Source organism: Solea solea, chromosome 11 (genome assembly GCF_958295425.1).
Source record: "Solea solea chromosome 11, fSolSol10.1, whole genome shotgun sequence".
NCBI classification, from domain to species: Eukaryota; Metazoa; Chordata; class Actinopteri; order Pleuronectiformes; family Soleidae; genus Solea; species Solea solea.
The window spans coordinates 11709585-11728027 of record NC_081144.1 but is presented as its reverse complement, the minus strand read 5'-3'; the positions used below and the strand labels follow the sequence as shown (position 1 = coordinate 11728027).

At 39.1% G+C, this 18443-nt stretch overlaps 3 protein-coding genes across 3 annotated transcripts; all 3 read right to left on the bottom strand.

Annotated features, from left to right (window-relative positions):
• Positions 1–33: 33 nt before the first annotated feature.
• senp1 (SUMO specific peptidase 1) lies at positions 34–7809 on the bottom strand. Its single transcript, XM_058642533.1, has 18 exons — positions 7126–7809; positions 6989–7047; positions 6164–6339; positions 5974–6049; positions 5685–5877; positions 5422–5557; positions 5214–5332; positions 4146–4414; positions 3910–3973; positions 3624–3662; positions 3434–3518; positions 3189–3329; positions 2683–2814; positions 2359–2562; positions 2192–2271; positions 1709–1793; positions 1157–1252; positions 34–1069 (listed from the first exon to the last, which is right to left on the bottom strand). The coding sequence occupies exons 1-18, from the start codon at positions 7257–7259 to the stop codon at positions 1007–1009; spliced, it is 2151 nt and encodes a 716-aa protein (XP_058498516.1). The 5' UTR covers positions 7260–7809; the 3' UTR covers positions 34–1006.
• Positions 7810–9041: 1232 nt separating this feature from the next.
• On the bottom strand, positions 9042–14442 carry LOC131469089 (protein lifeguard 2-like). Its single transcript, XM_058643941.1, has 12 exons — positions 14023–14442; positions 12601–12691; positions 12401–12489; positions 12172–12236; positions 12014–12067; positions 11868–11918; positions 11684–11723; positions 11503–11540; positions 10744–10831; positions 10537–10632; positions 10296–10349; positions 9042–10205 (listed from the first exon to the last, which is right to left on the bottom strand). The coding sequence occupies exons 1-12, from the start codon at positions 14035–14037 to the stop codon at positions 10056–10058; spliced, it is 831 nt and encodes a 276-aa protein (XP_058499924.1). The 5' UTR covers positions 14038–14442; the 3' UTR covers positions 9042–10055.
• A 277-nt stretch (positions 14443–14719) lies between these two features.
• mfsd5 (major facilitator superfamily domain containing 5) lies at positions 14720–18162 on the bottom strand. The gene is made up of 2 exons (XM_058642206.1): positions 18084–18162; positions 14720–16503 (listed from the first exon to the last, which is right to left on the bottom strand). The coding sequence occupies exons 1-2, from the start codon at positions 18160–18162 to the stop codon at positions 15347–15349; spliced, it is 1236 nt and encodes a 411-aa protein (XP_058498189.1). The 3' UTR covers positions 14720–15346.
• Between the last annotated feature and the right edge of the window lie 281 nt (positions 18163–18443).

Here is an 18443-nt window from a genome sequence, read left to right as displayed (position 1 = left end):
AATCTCGAAGTTATTTTGAGGTACAAACAACAGTCACAATACATGAGAATTTATTTCTAAAACAGACTTGGCTCTAGATAAAAATAGATACGAAACGGGTATATAAAAAGAAAAGGTATATTACACTGTTCAAGGGTCTTATATGATTTAAATATGTACAAAATTCAAAATATTTTGCTGTTGGAACTAAAATACATAAAATATATTTTGGACCTTAATTTACAATCTTTTATCAAGACCGATGAATATGAATAACAAACTGCAAAACTGCAACTAAGACTATTGTGTTTGTGGGACAACACTGGTTTCATTCTAAATCATACTCTGAGGCAATGTCACATTTGAAGATTTTTGTATTTATGTATGTATTTTATCCAAAAAAAATTTTAAAAACTAGCCCCATTGTGTGAGAATACTTATATTGCAAGGGGGAAAAAAAGCTCAAAGAAGCAAAGTTTCTGACAAGAGTCCATTCAAATTTCAGTTTTAAGGGCAAATCATATTGTTAGAGTGAACACAACTTACATTACTATCAAACACTGACTGCAAAATGATGCATTACTGTCATGAAAACAATGCAACATATTAGTCAGCTCCCTGTAAGACACCAAACATGTAAACTTTGCGAGTCTGCATCAGAGTGAACGTTGCAGCTCAGAGTATGGTATGTCAATACAAGTGTTGTTTCATAAACATAAACCATGCAGTGTTTCAGCTGCTATACTGACGTTCCATGGGCGCACCATAACAGACAAAAAAACATTCGAGAAGACAGGGAGGCAGTGCTTGGGTGTATCAGCAATAACCCTTCAGTCAAAAACAGCTGAGGGCTTAATTGGCCTTGGACAGCAGGAAGTGGCAGAGCTGGTTTCCTGATCTGATAAGCTGGTGTGCAAGTCTTTTCCCAGAACAGTGCGACTGTAGCTCAGCCGTAGCTGCAACTCATGTTGGTAACACCGCGAAAGGACTATACATAGTTCACAATCCCCTTCTGTTGCGACTAACATCACAACAGTTTGTGCTTCACGATTTCCCAAACCATTCTTCGTCTGAAGTAGGGCATGTGTTTCTGTGAAATAGAAAAGAGGTCATGTGAGCCTTTTTTAGGGCACGCGGATGAATTCACCACCACATCTTTGCTGCTGTTTGTGATTACCTGTGTGAATGTGATTGGCTTGTCTTTGGTAATGTAATCTGCATATTTGCACGTGAACATTCCACAATCACTACCATTCATTTGCTGAGGGATTTCCTGAGAGCAAAGACAGTAAAAAAAGAGAAATATGAACATTTAAAAAGTCTAACATGACAAGCTTGCGGTGCAAAAAATGAAATACATTTTCTGACATTTTGTCATTATCAATAATCAACTTACAACTTGATTCAAATGCAGAGACTCTGCTTTGAAAATAAACATTTTAAGGGTATATTTATACAGGTGCCATATTTAAAACATTAATATCCTTTTAACTGAACATGAAGAATGAGCCACTGAAACAAATTGATAAGGCAAAGTGATTATAGTGATAATCCATGAGTCGGATTATTCATGACATTTTCTTTATCTAAATTGTGTCCAATCTGTTCTAATTCTATACAGACCGAGTCACCTGACTTCCCAAATTTAATTTATACTGTCAAATCTCAAATACAACAATAGAAATTATTAACTTGATGCTCTGAGCTCATATGTGTGTGTTGGACTTACATTGGCCTTTCTGCTGCATAGAGTCCAGCCCGAGGTCTCCAGTTTTTTGCCCTTTTTGTCCTTACTTTCCTCCTGCAGATATTCACTGGGGACACAAAAAAACATTCTAATACATTGCAACTGATCACATAAATTAGGGGTGTTTCTATCAGTTATTTGCCTCTTGATCCAAATTTGATCTTTTCCAAATTGAGTATCTGCTGAAACCGAGTCAAATACTTGCATTTGCCTTGATGACAGAGCTGCACAGTGCATCATCTTTAAAATAACTCATCAACAGTAACATGTAAAATATCCCTGACTGAAGTTTACAGAGAATGAAAAACAGACTCCTGTTGTGAGGCCACAGGTAACACTGGTAGAGAAAGGAGAGGGGCGGGAAAATCTCTTAAGTTCCAAATGTTCCTGCTGAAGTAAATATTAGCTCTCCAAATAAACAGTATTTCCCATTTAACAACAACTATATCTGATATGGATACTTACAACAAATCTTGGCAGGCTTTATCGTTGTTTCCTCCCATAGAGTCAAAGTACATGATAGCCTTCTTCCGGAAATCCACAACCTGGAAGAAATTGGTGCACATTAAAACAAAATACTCTGCAAAATGAAAGCTATTGTAAACTTTTCAGAGTTTACTATTACAACTTACAGAAAGGCACCAGTGCACCCCCAAGTGGACAGGAACCAATAGGATGTCTTTAGAAAAAATGTCTGTCTTTTTGGTCCACCGGCGGACGGCAGTGTAGCCACTTCTGCGCAGCTTCGGGTAGAAGAAAGTGTTGAATGTATTGACGGATGGCAAGCTGGGGTCCTTGCTGCGCTCAACCAGCAGGTTCATATAAAAATTGATCACCTGACAAATGGAGGAAGTTGCAATTAAACGGACAGGAACTAATGTTTGGCTCAGTTGGGCAACAAATATTACATGCACATGGTATATGCAAGTCTTTGCTTGAGGATAATATGCGCTCACTTCATCATTCAGCCAGTTGAGGTTGCTGAGCGTCTGCAGGTCTTTGCGAGTTAGGCTGAGACCAAAACCTTCACTTAAGACTTCATGAGGACTACCTCCTCTCAGCACCCGGTTTACCTCAGCCTCCATTTCCTGAACAGAAACAAATTGTACATGAGAAAAAGCAGCAAACATTACTTTGACTTATTTTCTTTGGAAAAGTGTGTACAAAAAATCTTATGTTTGCAGGGATTACAAAATACCAAATGCATTTTCTGCCTAACTATTTTTTTGTGAATCTCATCGAATTATTAAAAACTATTTGCTTTGATTTTAAACAGAACTTAATATACAGTAAGCCTGAATGTTTCAAGAATTATTCCCTTTTTTTTTTTTTAAAGGAAGACTCTTTTTAAGACAGTCTTTCAACTTCATGCCTGATGTTACTACACGAAAGCATTTCTTGTTTTGAAACGGAATTCAAATGACCACAAACACCAAGCACATCATATATTCATCACTAATACCTCAGTAAATTCAGGGAATTCTGGTTTGTCTTCCAAAACCTTTGGTTTTTCTATGACAGCAGTCAAAGGAACCTCCTTCTCTAAAGGGACCCGAATATGAACCTCCACATCTGGGCTGCGTTGCCCTTCTTCAGACAGGCGCTGAGTACAGTAACAACAAGGCAATGGTTAACAGGAAGTAATGAGACAATACATAATATATGACACAAGGTACATGTAAAATAGCCTCAGTGATGAGAAGTCACCTGTCGCAGCAGCTGAGCAGCCAGGGCCTCCTGCTCTTCTATCTGTCTCCGTCTCTCTCTTGCCCGAGAGTCGTACATACTAGTTCTACAATGACAAAAACTCCAAACTTATTACTCCATTCAAACACAGTATCAATACATAATGGATCAATTATTTATATAGTGATTAGTGTATATTCTTAGCCCTTACAATTCCTTGATCCATAACTCCGCTTGGAAACATGGCACGCTGTACAGACAGATCAACATGTTATTGTGTGCAAGGATAAACCACTTAAGTCAACTAAGCTTTGTTGAATTTACTCAAATAACAAATAAAAGTATGAACTACATGTTAAGATATTAGATACATATTTCACTGTGCATATTTAATCACATTACATGTTACATTATTAAATGAGAATAAATGAAACACAGCCAAAATAGAAACAGAAATACAGCCCATCAGGAAATGATGCAAGAAACTGAAAACAAACCTTGTGCTGTCCTGCTTTTTACCCTTTTTCTCATTTATAATAATAACAGAGTCCCCATCATGAGCTGCAAAAGAAGACAAGAAGTTTGAAACTAAAAAACGAAAATAAGCAAAAGCGTTACGTTACAGGGAAATGGTGAGATTTTTCAGTCTGGGCCCTATGTAAATAACTATGTTTGGGGGCCTATTAAATCAAATTTTCATAAGCACTATGATAAGCTTAGACAAGTTTCTTACCTGATGACTGGGTGTCCTGAGAGGAGTTATCTTGCAGAGCAGATGGGGAGAAGGCTTCTCTGCTGGAGCTAATGTCAGCGTCCAGAGACCATGTCTGGATACCTGGTTTGCTGGAAGCCCCTTCTGGGCTGGGGAGGTTGCTGGAGCTCTGGCTTGACATCCCTCGTGGGCTTGGGGGGCCACTGGTCCCCTCAGAAGTTTCCCCTGCCGCTGACCCAACAGGGGAAGAGAGCTGCAACAGTCTCCGGCTGGTGGACAGGAAACTGGTGCTGAGGAGAACACGACAGCAGTAAGCAGATGAGATGGCAGACAATATTTAGACACTGTCCGAACAACCACTGGGTTAAACAGTAGGATTAGAATTCAAATACTTCGATTAATTTATTTTACAAGCCATAACTTTTGGAGAAGCAAAAACAAGCGAAAACATGGTTTACCCGTCTAGCATATACAAAATGAGCAACTAACACAAAACAAACAAGAATTTTTGTAAATTTACACCCGGCATTTTATTAACATCTCAAATCTGGCAATGTTAAGCCTCATTTCCAGCAAGCATTCAGTTCGGTACATCATGCAAATATTGCCATTTTTGTTGTCAAATGTTGAGAGGCCTACCAAAATAACCAAGCCTTACCATTCCATATTTTGGCACCCTTCCATTGGGGTTATCTAGCACAGTGGTCCAGCTCCAGCAGAGGGGAGCAAGACACACTGCAGTCTGTTGATTTTTCAATAGAGAATTATCAGTTATGTGTGACGGTAGGGGTAAACAGTGGTGTTTTCCCATGCAGCCTCTTCCATACTCTCAAAAGAAGCATGTCATCTTTGTGTGATAAACAACCACATGCCAAACATGGAATGCTGAACGAACTCCATTGTTGCCCTTTGTGTACTGTGTAACCTTCTTCTTTGTGGAATTTATCAGCTAACTACACTGTGTCGCTCAGTTACGACATAACCCTTCTTATGTAGATCCCGCATATTACATTCCATACTGTACTATGGCAAGCTGAACTGCACTGTACTGCTTGGTGGAAATTAGGCTTTATTTGTATGGGTACTCACAAATCTCTATTGGATCTCACAATGGCATGTGAGCTGCCGTTGTGAAGTAAAGATGACTGACCACCAGAGACCATACTCAGAAGCTGCCTGTAGACCTCCTTCTCCTCTTCCCGAACAGACTAGACAAACAGAGAAAAAACATGAGCTCTACATAGACATATCAGCTGGATAAGAAGCCAAATCGTGACTTGTTGTCCTGATATCTGACCTCCTGTGCTGTGCAGCGAGGCTTGACCCTGTGGATGCGCCCAGACGAGGTGCTGTGTGTAGGGCTCTGCATCACTTTGATGGGGAAAGTCTTCTCGTACATGCTGGTGCTAGAGCTGTTTGAGGTGCTCTGTCCACTACAAAAATGATAAATCAAACACCATGAACTAACAAAAGCACATTGATACATCATGCAAAAAAAGCAACTAGTCTTGCAAGGAAATACTTTTATTTGTAGAGACAATTAAAGATATAAAGCAATACCTTATTGTTCCATATGGTCGAAGGTTTAAGGGCCTGCCAAGCCGTGGAGATTGGTACAATTTAGGGGTGACAAATGGCGGCAAGTTGAGTGAATGCCCATTTGTTTTTGGCAACTCACGGTGCACAGAACTCATGCATACTTGTCGTCTGCAGAGTTTTGATCCCATGATGGACTTTTCATTACGTAACCATTCTAGAGATGCAAAGAAAAGAAACAGACAGTAATTAAATGAACGAATCACTCTTCATGCAAACGATTAAACAATGCTTTAAATGAAGACAGGCTTACCTGACTTGGAGGTCTTCCACTCCAACGTTGTTGAGGGAGAAGCAAATGTATCATCCAGAGAGTTCCTTTCAGCAATCTTGATACAAACAAAAACACACGTGTGTATATGTATATATATAAATAATTCTTTTATTTTTTTACTTTTAAGACTCTTCAAGATAATACCCTAAAAATAAAATTAATAACTTACTGGTCTGCCTGCCCAGGCTGCCGCTGATGTTGAGGCCTGTGCCTCTCCAGTGGGAGGTCCAGGGGAGGCGGGAAGTATATTTGTAGGGTTTACAGTGTTTCTCATCCATGCAGCCACATTGGAACTGTGACTCTTAACACCTTCAGCTGCAACCTTGACACTGTCAATGATGTCCCCTAGATAAATAACAGACAACAGTCAGTAGATTCTTCACAAAATGCTGGAGCAATAAACTCTATGCTTCTTGAATTTTTTTTTTGTGTGTGTGTCCACCCAGTAAATTTTCCATTTTATCTTCCATATAAGACTTTGCAATACAATTTTGCCACACTGCATTTAGGAAGTAAGATTGTGGCCAAACACTTCTTTTGGTTTATGTTTATCTAATAAATGTGTTTGTACTTCAACAGATCATCTTGACTATAGCTGCCTAATGAGCTGCTGCCTTGTGGTTGGCTGATTAAACAGGTGTACCTTAATAAGTGGCCAGGGATTGTATATTTTGCATTGGTTGACAAAATTAAAATTAATAAATACATAAAAATAACAATAATAATAATAATAATAATAATAATAATAATATGTATACAGTTGAACTGGAAATACCTAATAATTGTCGTTTTATAACGGTTTTTATTCACTGTGTGTCAAAGTACAGTGGTGTACTAAACGCCGTCTTTGAGTAGTTACGTCTTGCAAAGGGTCTGATACATTCTGCATCAAATAATGTCATATTGATGTTTTAATTGTAAATTGAACCCTTCAAATGAACAAAATACGTAACAAATACATAGAATAAAACATAGTGCATGGTTTTGCATTTACCCATTCGTGATTTCTTAATCAGTATGCCGTCTTGGTCGATGTTGTGTCCATCATCCAAACTTGAGGAAAGAAAATATCGAAATTAATACACTTGACAACATGCCACACCGGGGGGATACCGCTTTTACAGCTCATACCATTCGATTGGTCTTTTCCTCTTCATCTGACCCTCTCCTGGTGCCCGGCGTACATCCACATCCTCCGCAGCTGGTACACCATCGCGAAGATTGGCTAAACTCGTTTCGATCCATCCGTAGATTTTGTTCAACATGGTTCAAAAGTTTTACATGTAGCGCCGCTGGAGTGACTATGGAGCGCTCAGGCTGCTTTCAGTTTACCTGGCACTGTGGTAAACCAAATTCAGTTCATACACTTCATTCGCCTCAGGCGAGATAACTGAGGCTGTCTGAAAGGTAGACACGCATCACAATTATCATTTCACTTTTCTAAGACACGAGCTAACTGTTAGCCACTTGGCTGAGAATAAGGTAGTTGCCTAGCTAACAATTACGCTAACCACTCTGCTCGGTAGCTAGCTGACGCTGTTAGCTGCACGGCTAATTTATGAAAGTATGTTTAAATTCCCACAGGAATGCGTTAAGTCGCAAACAACGCGTTCGGAAAAACCGCTATCATGTTGAGTCGCATCCAAACTTGTTCACATATACGTAACGTCACTTTAAATCGCACATAAACTCGTTGAAGAAAGACATCTCCCGCTTCTTCCTCATTCAAAACCACAACATGGCTGAACAAGACGCACTACTGTCGTGCGCTGTGATTGGACAACAGCCTGCAGCCAGTGTGAGTGCAGCACGGGCGGACTGGTCGACAGAGGAGTGGAGGAGAGCATTTAATGTCACGTTACAACCAGCGGCATTTGACTTAAGGGAACGCAATTTAGTTTGTCTGTCGCACCCGTATATAAATAGATGAGAATGCATCTTCCTGATTATTCTTTGTTTTCCGTTAACATTTTAGTCATGCAAATGCACGCGTGTGTGATTTTCCTGCGTCTCAAACTCAGCCCTTCACTTATTTTTAAAATGAAAATGAAAACTGGCCCAAACTGACCAACAGTGAACAATATTTGTATAATAATAATAGTAATAATAATAGTAATAATAATAATAATGATAATAATAATAACATTACTAATGACAATAATGATAACTTGTTATTTTTATCTCATTATTAAATTCAACATTAAATTATATATGCTTCTCTATGTTTTAATTACAATTGTCTAGATGTTATTTTGATTTCTTGATCTCATTGTATTTCCATCTGCTTTTGTTATTTACAGATTCATTTTGCATCATAAATATGTTGTGAACTATATATCAAAACAAACACTTTTACTTTGAAATGGTGTGCAATATCATACTTAATATTTTTAATTGCAACATCATGATGTATTATCAAGATATCATTTTAATTTCTAATTACTAAACAGTTACATTTTGTCAAACCTGACTTTTTTTTCAGTTGACCTGCTCCCTCCTGACCAGACTAGAAGTTCACTCAACTAATTATATAACTGGTTTGGAGCCTTGACACAAGTCGCTTGATGTGAACTGTGCTTTAGATTAGGCATGGTATGTTGCCATTGGCAGTATACTGAAGGATGAGTGAGGAACACCTTTATTAGGCACATTATTAATATTTACCTGTGCAAGTAATAGCAGTCATCACATGCAAGCAGCACATCATAGTTTTACTATTCATCTTCATTGGTCCATATCTATTACCTTCCATGACTAATTTGTGTGAATTAAATTAAAATCAGTTACATCATCAAACATTTTGATGAATATGTGTTGATTGCATTGTGCAATTCTTGCTTCACAAGTAGTGAAATGCACTGAACTAAATGACAATAAGGACATTGGTTGCTTTATATAAAGCCCACATTCAGGGCAACTTTTTGAATATCAGTGAGCTGGTATGAGCTATGAATTTTTAGAGTCATCTATGAAAACATAAAACAGAAAAAAAAGCTCCCATTCGCCATATTGTGCCTTAGATCTACAAATCAGAGTCAATCAGTGAGCACATTCATACACATTCACCCTTTAATAAATACATACAGTGACACAAATACTGCAATGAAAAGCATACAACACTCTACAAGGTCACTTCAGAAAACCTAATTAAATTTAACCTCCACACCACTCATGTATCTCATCCCTCTACAACATATCATACACTGTCATAAAAAAATAATTATGAAATAAAGCATTCATGTCTTTCCTTATCAAAAAGTTACTATACAGTAAGTCTGTAGATGTATGGCACTATCATTTATGTTTTTCATATGTCACCACCTCAGTCTCAATTTCAGTGAAAAAATATAATGCTAAAAACATTTGTTTCTGGTTGCAACCACATATATACCCACATGTGCATTATAGATCAAATTAAAGCAATAAATGACAGTTTTGAAATAAAGTGGCGCAACAAATCAACATATTGACCATATAGTTTACAGCAGCAGTGGCAGGAGCAGTAACATCCCAAATTTAATATTGACAAAATTATTTTTTGAATTGTCTTTCAAAAACCAATATACTAATATATACTCCAACTCTTAAAACCAGATTAGTGAAAAACAAAGGCATTACATTTGTGCTCTCAATTACTAAATCATCACACAAAGACAAAGTCCATTGACTGGTTTATCACACATGACAAACTTGGGAGTCATGCATGATGAATTCTGGATCAAATACCTTTTAAACAGAATTGACATTTATTATTCTATTTACTGTTTGCTAAGAGATTTGTGATACTATAGCATGCATGGACACAAAGCTCCATACGGACACTCACAGAATGTTTTATCAGTGTTAAATGGAACTGGATCACAGCTGGATTTTTTCTGTAAAGTAAAGTTAGTAACCTAACCTCTTTATGCTGTATGGGTTCCTAAACATGCTAGAGAGAATAGAGTAGGGCGAGGGTACAGCTAACTTAGTCATGGAGTACTTGCCAGCATCACTCAGAAATAAAAGTCTCCCTACTGATGCAGCCCTTCTCTGTATCGTTTAGAAATGTGGGGTGGAGTTTACTCATGTTTTGTTCCAAAGATTTGGAGAAAGAAGGAAAATATGTAGATGACATCAAGGTAGATGTTGAGAGTGGCAAAGACATACTCCTCTGGACTCATGGCGTACCGCTTGTTTCCCATTAGCAGTTGGATGTCAAATGCCAAAAACTGCAACAAATAAATACATCTTTTTATTTTGTTGTCTTCAACATATGATCTCTCCCATCAATATTGACTCGAGAGTGTCTTTACTCTTACCATGGTAAATAGTATCGCTCCCAAGACGGCGTAGATAGCATGCAACCATGGTACCTGAATGGCAATAAAGACTCAATTAGATGGGGTGGCAGCACTTAAATCCCAATGTGATGCGATTGGCCTAATTAGTCTCACATCAGACTTTTGGTTATCACAATTGATCTTGGTTGTCTGAAAATCCTCCCTTAACCCTTTAAATGTATAAAATGTAGTTGATGTAGATTTAGATTGTTGCACTTACATATTGGAAGGGAAGGACAAGTGCGAGCGCAAATCCTGAGAGGAGCATGACCATGCAGAAGACAAAGAGCACGCCTTGGTATGATGTAACATCCAACTGGGAGAAGAAAGTACATAAAAGTCAAAAGCCGACACCAACATTTTCCCTCTCAGTCAAGTAAACTGAAACTGAGAACATCAGATAAAATATCAAAAATATTTGACTCACTTTAGTTTGGAAACTGAAGAGTGTGACGAGGAGACAAACTGCTGCTGTAATGCCCAGACACATCACCACTGACTTGGTATTATAGAAACTATTAAAACAGGAATAATGAAAAACGCAAGATAGACTTTAATAAAAATGATATAGAGAACACAAAGAGAGATACACTGACCTGTCCAAAAAAAAAGAAGTTCAGTAGCCGTTTATTGTTGGTAGTCTTGGCAGTTGGTCAGGTCTAGGTTCAGCAACATTATGTGCCCAAAGAATAAGGTCAGCTGACTCCCTGAATATACTGAATGACCAGATTATTCCATCAATTGATTTTTTTCTTCCCTGATGGCACGGGCATATTCAAAGATGACAATGCCACGATTCATGGGCTCAAATTGTGATAGAGTGGTTCAGGGAGCATGAGACATCATTTTCACACATGGATTGGCCACCACAGAGTCCAGACCTTAACCCCACTGAGAATCTTTGGGATGTGCTGGAGAAGGCTTTGCGCAGTGGTCCGACTCTCCCATCATCAATCAAGATATTGGTGAAGAATGAATTCAACATTGGACGGAAATAAATCTTGTGACATTGCAGAAGCTTATTGAAACAATGCCACAGCGAATGAGTGGTATAATCAAAGCCAAAGGCTATTAGAGTGTGTGACCCTTTTTTTAGGTGGCTACTGTTTTTTTGGCCAGGCAGTGTATTATGCAAAGTAACACACATAAGTTACATGACACAGTGAGACAACAAACAAAAGTATACCTGGATAATGTCCCGGTGATGTAGGAGAGGGCGAGGGTCTGTAACAAGACATTTTTAGAAATTTAAATCTCACTTTCACAATGTAATTTTATATATATATTTTTTTTTAAAAGTATAATCAGTCTAAACATCTATACATGAACAGTATATGAAAACATGACCATTCAACCCTTGTACTCACAAAGATGGCGAGCATAATCAGATTCCATGGAAACTGTCTCCTGTTGGAATGACATTACTTCAGAAATGTAAAGTTTCTTTTATGTGATTGCCACAATGGTGGACTTTTTTTATTAAATTTTTTTAATTATATGCATTTATTTTCTGGTGATGTGTGCTGACGTTTGAGACATAATTCAATCTACCTTGGTTGAGAGCAGCAAGACAGGGTCAGATAGGTAACAAAGAATACAGCACTGTTGAACAAAAATATTGAAATATTATATTTCGTTAGCGTTAGGTGGAACAACACTGTATTACTGACTTGAGAGTGACCAAACTTGATACTTACTAAGAGGCCCAGTACCACCCAGGGTTGGTTTGGATGTAGTCCTTCACAGGGTCACTAAAAGCAAGATCATCTTAAGTAAGCTCACCACCCAGTGGATTATTATCAGAATTCAGTCTGTGTTTAATGTTTCTGAGAATTTTGAAAAAGTCTGGTCTTACCAGAATGTGAACAGAGTCACAATAGCAAGAGTGACCAGAAGCTGGATCATCAAGATGGTGTACACCTAAGAGAAAGCAAGTTTGAGTAGGAAAACGTACTGTGTAGATACTAGTCAGGTTTTTAAATTTCAACAGTATTCAGGAATTATATTAGGAAAGTGGTCATTGATGAGAACTGATCAGTTAAATCAATCAGTTGCAATTATTGTGCCAATAACGTTTTCTATACCTTTCGGATGAAAACCCTCCTGATGTTGCGATCATCCCAAGTGAACTCTGTGAGCATCTCAGCATCATTGTAACATGGGGCACTGGTGCCTGGAGAAAAGACAGTTTAAATGAATGTAATTCCATCACAACTGCACCACATGTTATACATAATTATAGCGATTTCTTAAAAAGAACAACAAAGGTGGCGTGTTTTCCTACCTGCAGTGGCTTCCTCATAGCTGGGAGGAGCAGGTGCCACTGAGGCCTGTCCACAGGAGGAGTCATTGGTGGTCTTGTTTTCAAGGAACAGCTGAGAGTGCAAATGCTGTGGTTTAGTTTGTTATTTCAAGAGATCCCCTAGATTTAATGTGAACTTCAAATTCCCAGTCTTGAGTGTAGAGTGCCAGGTCTAACATACCCTCTATAAAATACAGTTTATTTGTAAAAATGTGTATAAGCAATTAATAAAGATACATTTGAGTGATACATGAAGCTGGATTACCCAGTGATAAAGTGCCCTGAACTCCTTAATGCCCAAGTTTTACTCCATATGCTTCTACAAAAACACTGACAGCTGGCAGATAGTGTGTCCTCCATCTGTTGGCAGTGGTCTTAAAGGGATTAACAAAATCAAGACCTTTAATGCTTTAGGTCATATTTGAGATTATTAGGATCCAAGCATCATCAATAAATATAACAATCAACATTTTTGACCTTACAATAATGTCAATACATAAGTAGGAAAGTTGGATACATGTATAGACATTTACAGTAAGTTAAAAGACATTTCCCATCAAAAACTCATAAGTGACAAAAATTCAATGCTTTGTGTTGGTTTCTTATCTGCTGCCAAGCAACGAAATTTCGGTGCCGGTTTTCACTGCTGTGTATTCTGTGCAATGACAATAAAAGGAAGTCTAAGTCTAAGTCTAAGGAAAGGCTTATAATAATTTCCTGAAGCTCAAATGCTGATTTAAAAAAGTATAATTGGATATACCTATACATAAGTAGCTGGTACCAGAGTACAGTACTGTGCCAAAGTCTTGGGCCACATTAGATTTGTTGTTTTAGACCATACAGCATATTTATTTCCCAACCACTTTAGTGGAACACATCTAGAAAATACAGGAAAATGTATGACCATGGCTTTCTTAAGACCTTAAGACAAATTACTCCTGTCAAGATTGCTGTTGGGAAAAAAAATACATGTTTGACAGCATAGTATAAGTATAATAAATTAAGATCGTTTTAACAGGCCTCAGCAAGTCACATGGCATTGTTTTACCAGCAGTCCGAAATTGGTTGTCGTGGTGACACAGCGTGACTCATAATGCGATGAAATGCAATAAATCACATCACATTAAGAGCCAATTCTAGTGGCTACAGACGGACCTGCAGGTTACAACACCACAGTCAATAATGTCAGAATCATTAAAAGTCAAAACCTTGTGGTATTTACAGCTGAATTGCCCACTTTGCCATAAAATTTGTTAGCTATAAATAAGAAGACTAAACAGAAAGGAGTAATTCAAATAACATAGGGCAATCGAGAATTTGTCAAAATAGAAAATCATTTTTAGTAAGTAACAGTAAATAATGATGGGAAGGTCACTGGAGAATATGGTTTCAGCAGGCACATACCTTGCCCTGAGTCATGATGCCTGTCTGTCCTCCTGCAGTATGTCGTGTGTGCCGGTCAATGGAGCTCTGAGGTCTCGGCAAAGGACTAACAGCTGTGTGACAGAGGACCTGGGATGGAAAGTGCTCTTCTTCCCTGCTCAGACTGAACACACTGTGACGATGCAGTGATGTAATCCAAAAACAACGCAGTTAAGACTCGTGCAGATACCCCCACCCCACCCACAGAGGGATGTTCTAGCAGCATCCAGTCCAAGCTGTGCCATAGAAAAAAGCTGGGACTGTACCACAGCACGAAGAAAAATGGGTAGGATTGATGTCTGCGTAATAGGTTTTGAGGAGAAAAGTCCAGAGAGATCTGGAAATACAGCTACAGAAAAGAGTAGACTGCAGGATCTAAAATGTGCAATTTACACAAATATAGTATGTAGTTAATTTAAATAGTCATTTTGTTTTTAATATGCTTTAATATTTTCTTTCTTGTTCTTTACCGTTTATGTCTTTGTAACCATTATGAAAATGTGAGAGCACTTGACTGACTGCTTTCAAATGAATTTTTCTGCATTGTTTTTCTAAAATGAGTGAAGCAAAACTAGACTTCAGTGAGGTACTCATTTAAAAAATGTAGTAAATTGACAGCATAAATCTAATAAAACATCAATGTGCTACAAGATACAGATTCAAATAAAACACTGATATGTACTGTTTACAATAGCACTTTATTTAAAAGTGTGGAAATGTTGAGACAATAGAGATAAAATACCCTGCAGATGGCACAGAATAAGTATTCAAAATAAACCAGACAAAAATGTAACAACCAGTAAACTGGCAGTAAAAGAACTGTAGGGAAATTGTAAAGCAGAGGCATTCAGATAGTCATGCTAGTTGTCACCATATTTCTTTTTCATTCAGATCCAAGTAAATAGGTCTGTCCATGCCTTCAGAATTACCTATCCCTGTGTGGCTGTGGGCAAGTGACATGAATTAAACTTCATTCCTGACAAACACATCTTTCTCTTTCCCTGTAGGTGATTACATTAAGGCAATCACATATTATCATGTATAGATGATAAAGTTTTTACTGCAGGTTAATATATCCATGTTCCTTAAGCATCCTCACACAATAAGAAAAAGTAAGTCCCCAAAAAGTAACAAGTTAAACATATAAAAAATATTAAATTAGTCCTCATCCTTTAGGCTTTGATTTTCTTCAATGATATATTTGACAACAAGAAAACTACCCTGGCCATATAGATTTTTTATTTAGTCATGCTAAACTGGTGTAATTCATACCAGTAAAGCATTAAAGGATATGTGGCCTTTCTCCTCAGTCCATCTCCCCCTCCCCCCTGGTTCCCTCCAGTCTTAGCTCTGTGTCATTTCTGCCCAGAGTGAACAAACTAACAACAGCCATCAAAGCTGCCAACATCATGACGGCACAGCCCCCAAACATGTGTCTGGTGCCGCTGCCAGCTTCCCCTCCACCTGCTCCTGATACTTCCCCATGAAGTGCCAGCAGCCCCAAGCAGGCCAGCAGGTGCAGAGGCAGCCGGAACCAGGCCAGCACACTAGCCCGCTTCTCCTCTGGGATAACCCTGCCCTGGAGAAAACTGACTGCTGGGAAGTAGAGGCCACTGGCCAGCTCCAGCAGCAGGAAGGCCCAGAAGGATTCATGAGGTCTGGGCTGGCCTGGAGCAGTGGAAAATGTCAACATGAAGAAAGAAAAGAAAGCCATCAACACAGCCAGACAGAGCACATGGCCAGGCTGTAGATGGTAGCGAGTGGAAGTGGCTAGGCGGTACAGCAAGGAGCCAGCCATGCTGGCCGCCATCAGGCAGGAGAACACTATTCCCAAAGGGGGTCCATGAGGGTCCAGTACTGGGGTCCACAGGAAAACAAAAATGTACAAGACACTTTCAAACAGAGCCTGCACTCCACCCAAGAGCATGACTCTCCTGTCTGACAGCAGGCAACGCAGCCCCTCATGGCAGCTGCGGAAGAAACGGGCCTTTGCAGACAAATGAGTCACACCTCCATTTGAAGTGCCAAGTAGTGTCTGTTTGTTTCCTTCAGGACCTCCTTCAGCATCTTCCTTGCCCCAGTCTGTTATCAACACCCAGCCACAGCACATCAGACAGGGGACAGCCAGGAGAAAGGGAGCTACTGGCCCCAAGTGGAGCCACTCAGCCAGCAAGTTAGCTACCAGTCCTGCTCCCACAGCAAGTCCGTGGTTCCAAGTAGCAGCTTTGGTGAAGGTGCTGGGGATCCACTCCTTGGGAAAATCATGGACATCTACATGTCGGTGCACGTACCAGGCTTCAAATGTGGTGGCCAGCAGGGATGTGGACAGACCCCCCAGGACACGACCAAAAATCAAAACAAAGTAATCTCTGGAAAGCTTGGTGAGACAACAAGCTGAGTAGGACAGGCAGAAGAGCAGACATGTCTGTCTGCGACCCAAGGCTTGAGGGAGTATCTCACAACCTCGTTCAGAGAACCTTTAACCTTTAAATTCTTCTATCAACCCTCATTCACCACACTCCTGTCTCCAAGAATGGGTTCCACCTTCCCTCTGTCAGTTGTGATGTAAAATGCATCACTGTGTCTCCACAGGCACAACAACAAGAGAAATATGGAGCTGAAAGGCCTAATCGGCATTGTGTGAACTCATCTGACAATGGTTTGAACATTAATATTTAAAAGATACACACTACAGTAAAGAATAGCATTTTGTTTTACTATTTCCTATGGATGAAAGCAATAAATTCAACCTATCCTTTTTAGGTTTGAAGAATAAAGGTGTCTTCCAGTTTTTGTCTAAAATGAATGAATGAATCTCAAAAGGGAGATTGCACTGCAGTGTTGCAATGGACTTAATGCATTCCACGAAACACAAACCACTCAACAATGAGGTAGATAAACAATGAATATTGCACATAACATCTAACAAGAGAATTCTCATATATTCAAGTGAAAAGGGAAACAAACAACGATAGTAGATATACTGAGCTATAGCCTGTATTGAATAAATAAATAGTGACATTTTATGTAGAGCTACTTTACCCTTAAAACGCTTAGGCGCCAGTCTTTATCGCAAGGAAAATCTAGCGCCGGAAGAATAGTTGGTGATGACAGCTGACAATAAAGACCTGTACTTTACTTAAAGTTAGTCGACTCCAGAGACAATGTATAGCCTGGTCAGGTGTTATCTGATTACCTTTCGCATTGCCTGCGAAAAGTTAACATCCTGGTTTACATCCGGCTCAAATTGATCATTCTTTGCTAATTAAAAGAAACCCCTCTACTTTTAAAAGTTCGTTTACTAAATAAAGCCACACAATTTTACTTGTAACAGCACATTACTCGTGTGTGCATTGACTGTTTACATACCGATTCGTGGCCGATGATGCATGTTATTTTAACGCGTAACTACTTTATATTTCCCAAATGTATCTGCATGCTCTATAGTCACGTAGCTAACTGTAGCCTATAAGCTAACATGCTACCGTATATTAGCAGTAACTCGGTCAGTTTTCCCTCTGTTTGTTTTCATACTATGTAGTAATGTCTTACCGTGTCGTTTGACCAGGGTCCCATCATATTGCTGACGATGTCCCAAGTGACAACATTGCACTTAGTGATTCACAGCGACACGACGCAGACAAACAAGAGTGTCTTTCACTGGCTAACATACAACTTCCGGGATATGTCTTATATAATTTTACCACAAGATGGCGTTCACACTTTGTTTGTTTTTTTCATTTTCAGGGAAGGAGAAGACGTTCCAATGCACCCCGTGCTCAAGCTTTCTCAGAGGGGCCGTTTAATCAAGGTTGAATTATATTTTTTTCTAGTAATTAGCCATGTAGGCTAAATTAGCTAGCCTTTCCTTGTTTTCTGATTGAAACAAAATGTACCAGGTGTGCACAACATAATAGTGATGGTAACAGTGGCGTGCACAGACATTTGGAAGGGCAGGGGCAAGCACACTGGTGGGACAGTGTATACTTTCCCACATTCTCACACACACGTATGTATCTATAGGGAAACTCTTTACAACACACTTCCTATCACCAAGATGGGCATTTTCTGTACAGCACTGGGTGTCATTTCCCCTACGGACACTCTTTGAGACACTGTCATGTAGGGACAGTAGGAATCTTCATGACAGCATCATTTTTGATTGGAAGGAAACAAAGTTGCAAGGGCACTCCTAGAAACGCACTCCTTTAGTAACAATTTTTTTAATTTATATTTTGCTTTAGAGGCCACATGAAGTAGGACACTTCCTCATGTTTTTACCACTGTAGATGGTACTTTAGTGTGGGGTGTTGTGACTCAAGAGGGCACTTTAGTGAGCAGCGTTTTTGTCCATTAGGGCAACAGTGAAGCCCACCACTGGATGGTGAGGTTATGTAGTTGTA